The sequence below is a fragment of the Propithecus coquereli genome, unplaced genomic scaffold, assembly GCF_000956105.1.
Source record: "Propithecus coquereli isolate 6110/MARCELLA unplaced genomic scaffold, Pcoq_1.0 Scaffold119, whole genome shotgun sequence".
NCBI lineage: Eukaryota > Metazoa > Chordata > Mammalia > Primates > Indriidae > Propithecus > Propithecus coquereli.
In genome coordinates, this window is record NW_012135969.1 from 2,404,605 (window position 1) to 2,413,663 (window position 9,059).

Below are 9,059 nucleotides of genomic sequence, written 5' to 3' on the forward strand. Positions count from 1 at the left end.
TGATACACACTTAAACATGATTAAAATATAAACTTTCATGTAATGTATATTTTCCCACAATAAAAACATTACAATCCCCAAACTTGTAATATAGTTATATATGTGCTTCTTTATTAAATGCATTAAAGAACAACAACAAATGCAATGGATGAGATCAGCTATTTGTAAGAGTAATCCAAGCGTGCAGGTGTGTAGCTAAGGAACCTTGGGAACACCTAAATTTAATCAAGGTTTTTTGGGGGATGGTGATATTATTCCTTGAAACTGAAAGGTTATTGTCATCTGCTGCCTCTGGCCTCCTTCACAAACAATTGGAAACCTAATCCTGTGACAGTCGCCATGAACTCAGAGGTTTATTGCTTGGAGGTTCCTTAGGAGCTCAAAAGGCCAGCTTTTCACCTTCCTGCTGAGGCGCAAGCAGTTTTAGGCCAGGTGGGGGCAGCAGAGCGCAGCTGGTTGCTAGGGAACTAAACAGCAATACATCTATTTACTAGTAAAGATTTAGGAAAGGGAAACCATTTTATGACTTAAAACTTTTTTACTGGTCAGAATCCAAAAGATGTCAACATTTCCAGCCGTTACGGATGTGCTAGACAAAAGCAAGAAACCATAATTTTGATAACGACGAAAAAGTAGTTTGTGATGAGCTGTCTAGAAAATGTAGAAATTTCATTGTTGAAACCCTTTGGAACTTTTCCGTTTTCTTTTTCTTCCTGTCTCTGTGTCACTGTCACTGATATCTGATGAGGAAGAGAGTCCAGAGTTGTGGAAGGAATTTCTATTCATGTAGGCATCATATAACTTTAAGTCCTTAGGAGAAAGTAATTCTTGACAAACATTCCAGGACCACGTGTAAGTAGAAAAGGTGTCATAAAAGGATTCATTTTTAGTGTCTATCCCAATCAAATCCCCTCGGATCTTGCGCCAGAGGTTTAGCATTTCTTTCCGGTGCTCAAGGGCAATTCCTAAATTATAGGTGTCTGTAGCTCTCTTCACCTGCAGTGAGAGAGCAGAAGTTTACAGTAGTTACCTTAAAATATCTTTAATTTGTGGACTACAATTATAGATATTCCAAGAGTTATGTTCCCAGGCCTTGAAAGTCACTGAGCCTGAAGAGGTAGTGCCTCTTGAGGACATGTGAGCTAGGAGTTGATGGACAATCTAAATATATTACTTTGGAATAATGAGATAGTAAGAAATTTTACAAGATTATTAAAAATACAATGAACTAAGGGGCTGGGCGAGGTGACTCACTCCTGTAATCCTAGCACTCACTCTGGGAGGCTGAGGTGGGAGGATTGCTTGAGCTTAAGAGTTTGAGACCAGCCTTAGCAAGAGCAACACCCCCATCTCCACTAAAAAAGTAGAAAAATTAGCTGGGCATGGTGGCATGCACCCGTAGTCTCAGCTACTTGGGAGGCTGAGGCAGGAGGATTGCTTGAGCCCAGGAGTTTGAGGTTGCAGTGAGCTACAGTGACACCACTGCACTCTACCTGGGGCGACAGAGTGAGACTCTGTCTAAAAGAACTAAAATAGGGAGAAGTGTGGGATGGTAATAGGCTCCAGATATAATAACACTGCCAAGGATGGGCCCTAATTCAGCCTAGGACAGGGATAACTGTTGGGGAGAAGAAGCTGAGCTGAGTAGGTCCTCAAGGATTTGATCAGATTGAGGGAATGAGTTGTGATGGGAAGGCGTATATAGGGAGAAGGGACGGCATAAACAAAGGCTCCAAGGCACTAAACATCCTGGTGTTGGCAGGAGGGTACAGGCACTTGGTATTGCAGGAGTGTCAAGTTTAAAGTGGGGATGAAGGAGTCAGGATAGAGGAGAGGCAGGCCCTTAGACTTAATCTTGTAAGTCAGTGATCTTAGTGGGGTTGGGGAGAGCCCTTTCCTCAGCCAAAGTCATGCTGTAGTGAGCCACTGTTTTGGATGAGTGAGATAAATTCCTCAGTGGTGTGGAGCAGAAAATAGAGTTGAAAAAGGCTGCCGTGGTTGAGAGGGACATGTTCACTTTTAAGCAGGACGGTGACATGGTTGGATCTTCATGCAGCTGTGTGGAGAATAGTTGGAGGGCAGGAGCTTAGGCTGGAGACCTAATGAGGGCCTCAATTAAGGTAGTGGCAATAGGGACAGAGTGAAGGGGACAGATTTGAAAATTTTTTTTTTTTTTTTTTGAGACAGAGTCTCACTGTGTTGCCCGGGCTAGAGTGCCATGGCGTCAGCCTAGCTCACAGCAACCTCAAACTCCTGGGCTCAAGCAATCCTCCTGCCTCAGCCTCCCGAGTAGCTGGTACTACAGGCATGTGCCACCATGCCCGGCTAATTTTTTCTATGTATTTTTAGTTGTCCAATTAATTTCTTTCTATTTTTAGTAGAGACGGGGTCTCGCTCTTGCTCAGGCTGGTCTCGAACTCCTGAGCTCAAAACAATCCGCCCGCCTTGGCCTCCCAGAGTGCTAGGATTACAGGCGTGAGCCACCGCCCCTGGCCAGATTTGAAAAATTTTTAGGAGAATTAAAGGGGCAGGACTTGATTGGTGGATGTGAGGAATGAGTAAAAAAGTCTAAGTTAATGATGGCTTCTAGCCTTATAGCTTCAGTGACGGTGTAGATGGTGGTATAAACAACTGAGATACAGAATCCCCAGGGAAGAGCCAGTTTGAAGCAGAAGATGATGAGTTTGGTTTTGGACATGTTGAATTTGTAATGCTATGAGACATCATATAGTGGTAGAAATGTTCTTTATGTGGTCAGTGAGATAGGATAGAAGTATAGGAAAGAAGTCTAGGCTAATGACAAATTTAAGAGTTTTCAGTATATAGGTGGCAGCTGAAACACGGAGGGTGGATTGATAGCCTGAAGACTATTTGCCTTCGCTGTTCCTTCACCTAATGCAGAGATCCTCGATGTTCTGCTGCAACGGGGTTACTGGGATGCAAACTATTGATCTTTTCAGGCTTCTTAGCCCTTCGGGCAGCCCTCCCCAGGGCTGGAGGCCTCTGGATATAAGCAGTCTCCATTTACTCCACTGTGAATTTGTGCCATGATGAGACAGAGGTTGGGAGCTCACTCTTTTGTGATCTTGTGCATGCATTTGTAATTCCATTTATCTCAATATATTCCTGCTGCCCATTTCTTTCTCCACATCTTCTACCCTCACTCCAAACTTAGTGAGGGTAGAAACTGTGTTTTTTATTCTATGGTATCTCCTAATCTCAGAACTTCTGGATAAAAATTTATTGAACAAATGAATGGGTGAGTGTATACAATGAGAAGAGAAATAGGATGAGACTAGAAAACTAGGAAATATCAATACCTAAGGGACAAACATTCAGGAAAGAGAAGAGAGAGGAAAGGACACAGAGCTACAAGGAGAACTGAAGATGCAGTATTGGAAAGGCCAAGGAAGTAGAAGTGTCAAGGAGAGCTTGATCATTAGTATAAAATGCAGATGGAGATGGCATAAAATAAATAACATCCTTGTCTATCTCTGTGGGGTACGAAAGTTGCTAACAAGTCAGGGTACAAAAGTAGACAGCATAGATTTATGGTTAAGTGTGTATTCCAGCAGGGCGCGGTGGTTCACACCTGTAATCTCAGCACTTTGGGAGAGGCCAAGGTGGGAGGATCACTTGAGGTCAGGAGTTCAAGACCAGTCTGAGCAAGAGTGAGACCCTGTCTCTACCAAAAATAGAAAAAATGAGCCGGGCTTGGTGGTGTGTGCCTGTAGTCCCAGCTACTCAGGAGTCTGAGGCAGGAAGATTGCTGAGCCTAGGAGTTTGAGGTTGCACTGATGATGACACCACTGCACGCTAGCCAGGGCAATTGAGACCTTGTCTCAAAAAAAAAAAAAAGTGTGTATTCTGTAGCTACATTTCCCATGTTTATAATCCTTAATCTACTACTTACTAGCTGTGTGCTTTTGGGCAAATCACTTAACCTCTCTGTGCATATCTGTAAAATGACAAGAAATGACAACAGAGCCTACCTTAAAGTGTTGTTGTGATAATTAAGTGAATCAGCACTGTAAAGCACAGTGCCTGGCACTTAGGAAACTATTATTATTATTTTTTTAGCTGCTATAATAAAGATGTTTTAATCACCATGATTCCCTGAGTACACCACTCACTGTGACTGTTGGTTTCCTACCTTAATTAGTTTGCTATTTCCAGCATGAAACAAACGAGTGTCCCAGAAATGAGGCAGGGATGAAATCATAACACCTAACATTAGAATCCATTTGATTGTGGAGCAAGAAATGTTGTCATTACGATGGGTTAAAATGAGAAACAATCTTGTCTCATTTTAAAAGCATAGGGCAGATCAAAATTTTCTTGGTTTTACGGTGTAGTATTTAAGTAGAGAATATTTTTGTCAATGCCTTCTGGGAAGGCATTCAACAATGAATACTCACGTGCTGTTTAATAGCAGCTGCATCGACCACTGTCCAAGTCTGCTTTTTCTTGAACATTTGATCAATGGTATAGATTTCACTTGAATAGCCTGAGGCAGGGTTTATAGGCTTTATATTTGCTGCCTTTATGCACATTTAAAAAAGAAGATTAGTAATACATTTTAATTTGAATTAGGCAACAATAAATTATAATAAACAGAAGTATATTTTATGATGAAAGGATTTGTATATGATTTATCAGGTTATTGCTAAACCATTTGTCAGTTGTTTTGGAGCACCTAGCATAGTGCCATGTGTAAATGGGCATTTGGTAAATTCTCCTTAATAATGATGAAGCCTTCTCATCAGAGACGTATAGACAGATGGTTTCCACGTGGAATGGATATGGAGGATATGGAGGAGCAAACACCATCATGACCCAAACCTTCCATCATCACAAAGCACCAAAAATGATTGTGCCCTCCAGAGAGCACAGCCTTTGTTACTTCCAAACTTCTCCTAGGGAACCAGCCATCTCTTTCCCCTGTTCTTGGGCTGGTGAACAATGCTGGTGGAATCATGTAAATATGTGATTGCTTTCTTTGAAAATGTATATTACCTCATTCAGGCCCTTGGTACTGCTTGACATTTTTTCCTTCATTCGCTGTTTACTCCCTTACTGTCCTCATAGTGGCTGCTGGAAAACCAAACCTTCAAACTCTTGGCTGACGAGCTTGTCTCTTTAAAGCTATCTAATATGAATTCTCTTAACTTTTTTTCCATCTTAGGATTTCTCCATCCTTTAACCCACTTTTCCCTCCTTCCGTCTTTTTTTTTTTTTTTTTGAAACAGAGTCTCACTCTGTTGTCTGGACTAGAGTGCCATGGAATCAACCTAGCTCACAGCAACCTCAAATTTCTGGGCTCAAGCGATCCTCCTGACTCAGCCTCCTGAGTAGCTGGGACTACAGGCACTCACCATCACACCTGGCTAATTTTTCTATTTTTTTTGTAGAGGCAGGGTCTCGTTCTTGCTCAGGTTGGTCTCAAACTCCTGGCCTCAAGCAATCTTCCTGCCTCAGCCTCCCAAAGTGCCAGGAGTACAGGCACAATCCCGGGGTGTGGGGGGGTTATGATTTTAATAGGGTTGTTAGAGAAGGCCTCCTTGAAGTGACATTTGAGACAAGACCTGAGAGAGGTGAGGGAAAGAGCTATGCAGATATATCAGGAACAGCATTTGAGCAGAGGGAATAGCAAAACTAAGGACCATGAGATCAGAGGATGTGTGGGCTGTAAGAGGAATAGTAAAGAGGCCTTGCAGATGGGGTGAAGTACACTGGAGGGTGCACAGTGGAAGATGAGATTACTGGATAGGGCAGGCAATGAGGGTCTAGATCAGTGATGTCCAGTGGAATTTTCCACAATGATGGAAATGTTTTATATTTCTGTGTCATCCAATATAGTATCCATTATCATATATGGCTACTGAGCATTTGAAATGTGGCTACTGTGATTGAGGAACTGAATTTTATTTAATTTTAATTAATTTAGATTTAAATAGCCACTAGCGGCTAAAATTATTGGAAGGCTCAGGTTTGGATTGTGTAGAACCTTGTAAGTTATTATAAAGATTTTGATTTTCACTCTGAGTGATATGAAAAGCCATTGACAGTGTTGAGTTGATTTTAACAAGGCCACTTTGGCTATTGTGTTGAGAATTGAACATGACAAAAATAGAAGCAAAGAGATCATTTAGGAAGCTGTTTATCCATCTCTGATGAGATTATTAGAGACAATCTAGCATATAGTGTGCTGTCAATAAATAATGTGTATTATAATTATCTTTCTTTCAAAAAATATTGAGTCACCTGTGGGCCAGGCCCTGTTTTAGGTGATGGGGATACCTCAGTGAAAGAAATAAAATCCTTGCATACATGAACCTTATATTCTAGCTGGAGAGATTGACAATAAGCAGATAAGCCTCATAGTTGGGTGGTGTGTGTTCAACGTTGGGACATAAATTTAAAGGGAGATAAATGTCCTCTTCTTTCCATCTTTTCAGTGACTTGTGGGTGTGACTTCATTTGAAGAGATAAAGACAAAGACTAAACTCAAGGTCATTTGTAACAGTTGATACCCCTCTGGGACTCTTTTTTTTTTTTTTTTAATTTTAAAGGAGTTGTGAGGAGGGGTGTTCAGGGAGGATTGCTTGAGTTCAGGAGTTCAAGACTAGCCTGAGCAAAGCTGAGACCCCTGTCTCTACCAAAAAGAAAGGAAAAAAAAACCAGCCAGGTGTCATGGCACGCACTTGTAGTCAGTCCTAGCTGCTTGGGAGGCTGAGGCAGGAGGCTCGCTTGAGCCTAGGAGTTGGAGGTTGCAGTGAGCTATGATGATGCCACTTCACTCTAGCTGGGCCGATAGAGTCAGACTCTGTCTCAAGAAAAACAAACAAGGCAACTGAACACCCCTCCTCACAACTCCTTTAAAATTAATTAAAAAATCCCTGGGACTCTTAAACTCTATGTCTGGAGGGACCTTTTAGGGATTTTTTAGTGGTGTGAACAATATGTGGACCTCTGGATCTGAGAGATGTCCCACTGGGTTGGCTGGCTTCCAGTTAAATCTCAATCCTGTTTCTCAGGCTGGGAGACCTGTGACAAACTTGGGGTAACTTGGGTATGCTTGCCTGAGATCTTAAAACTCATGATGACAGAGTGTATCTTGGGAGGGAGGCAAATAGATTAGAGGCAACAGAGTGTGAAGCAGGGCCAGAAGGTGCAGCTGGGACAGTAGTGGGGTCTGGCCAAGGGCAGGATGGCCTTTCCATGAGGCTGTGGACTTGTTCTCTCATCCCATGGTGTCTGCCCAGCCACAATCTAGAGCTGGTTGAGGAGTCCAAAGTGCAGCTCTGGAGAGCAGTCTGGGCTAGGACCTCAGGGCCTTCTGTTGTTATTATTCTTTTTTTTTTTTTTTGAGACAGAGTCTCACTCTGTTGCCCGGGCTAGAGTGCCGTGGTGTCATCCTAGCTCACAGCAACCTCAAACTCCTGGGCTCAAGCAATCCTTCTGCCTCAGCCTCCCGAGTAGCTGGGGCTACAGGCATGCACCACCATACCCGGCTAATTTTTTTTTCTATGTATTTTTAGTTGTCAGATTAATCTGTTTCTATTTTAGTAGAGACGGGGTCTCGCTCTTGCTCAGGCTGGTTTCGAACTCCTGAGCTCAAACAATCCGCCCGCCTCGGCCTCCTAGAGAGCTAGGATTACAGGCGTGAGCCACTGCGCCCGGCCATGTTGTTATTATTCTTATACTCTCCATTCTCAAACCCAAACCTAGGGTTCTATTTTTCAATAAGTTTAACTATTTGTTGAAATTAAATGAAATATTTATACCTGGGCTTAAATTTAGGAACATGGCTATGGAATCTGGATTGAACTATGACTAAAAATATTTGTAAAAAGCATGTTATTAGTTCTGTTAAATTAGTATTTAAAAATCTAAGTATTTAAATTAGCTAATGTGACATAATCTAAATCTCACCTGTGTTTTCCAGTCTTTTTTATGGAAAAAATAATTATCAAAGAAATTCAAAGGCTCCTTTTTCCTTAACATTTCTAATTTCTGTAAGTCTCTGAATGGCTTTCCCATCACCACCCTGTCCACGTTAGGAAACAGTGGAAAGATGGGTATTTTTGAATATGGGCTCTCTGAAGGGGGATTGCATCCTAAAAAGATAAAAACAAAAATGGTATCACAAGCAAGTTAAGAAGAAATTCACATAAAAGACAAACATGTGCTGCCTGTTTTGCTCTTTGTCTATTCTTCCCAGTAGCCATGGCCTCCCTTCTTCACTCTCCTGCCCCCATGCCCCATCCATCCACTGATTCTATGCTTCATCCAGGCTTCTGAAGATTCAAGTAAGATGTACATTCGCTTTCAAACGATATCTGTGTGACAGAGACCGGTCACTTGGAATAGGCTGTGGGCCTGCTCTTACAGCACTTGGCCTCTAGTACTTATTTCTGACCAGTCATATACACATAAATCCTTTACAACAGGGGAGAGAGAACAAATGGCTCCTACTTTTGAGCTCTTCAAGAAATTTAAATAAATCCTTTTCTTGCATTATTGCAGCTTGGGCAGCATTAGCAAAGGCAGCTGTGCTTGAGCTTGGAGGTGCGTATACTTCTGGCTTAAGTCTCCTTTTTCCATAACCTGTAGCACAGGGACTCCACAATACTCCTGCATCAGAATGCTGGAATTTCTTTTGGAAATAGCTTTTAAAAAAATAGTAATTCAGAAATTGATTAAAAGAGCTATAGGCCAAAAAAATTGTCAAGTTGTAAGTTACATATGCTGAACAAACTTTTAAATCTAATTTGCATATTCATTCAATAATATTTGGGTGCCTATTTCTGTGACATTTATAGAATAGCTACTGATATTTTCCACAGGCCGTTTGACTATTTTATATCTGTATTCCTTGGCTTTTGGTTTCCTTTGTCTTCTCCAAAACCTCCCAGTCTTTTCTAGAAAAATATTTAATGGATGATGATCCTTGACAAACCCTTAAGTGATACCAGTTTGAATACAAACATTAATCATGCCTATTATCCTTCCTACTTTGTGTTGGGATTTAAAATGCAACTTTTTTTTTTTTTTTT

At 41.5% G+C, this 9,059-nt stretch overlaps 1 protein-coding gene across 1 annotated transcript in view; it reads right to left on the bottom strand.

Moving 5' to 3' along the window:
- Window positions 1-669: 669 nt before the first annotated feature.
- The window catches only part of EFCAB3 (EF-hand calcium binding domain 3), a 48,459-nt gene continuing 40,069 nt past the window's right edge, over window positions 670-9,059 (bottom strand). Inside the window, exons 4-7 of the mRNA XM_012659650.1 lie at window positions 8,479-8,672; window positions 7,936-8,120; window positions 4,419-4,541; window positions 670-996 (exon numbers count right to left, since the gene is read on the bottom strand). Of these exons, the coding sequence (XP_012515104.1) occupies window positions 670-996; window positions 4,419-4,541; window positions 7,936-8,120; window positions 8,479-8,672 (829 nt within the window). The remainder of the gene's footprint in view (window positions 997-4,418; window positions 4,542-7,935; window positions 8,121-8,478; window positions 8,673-9,059) is intronic.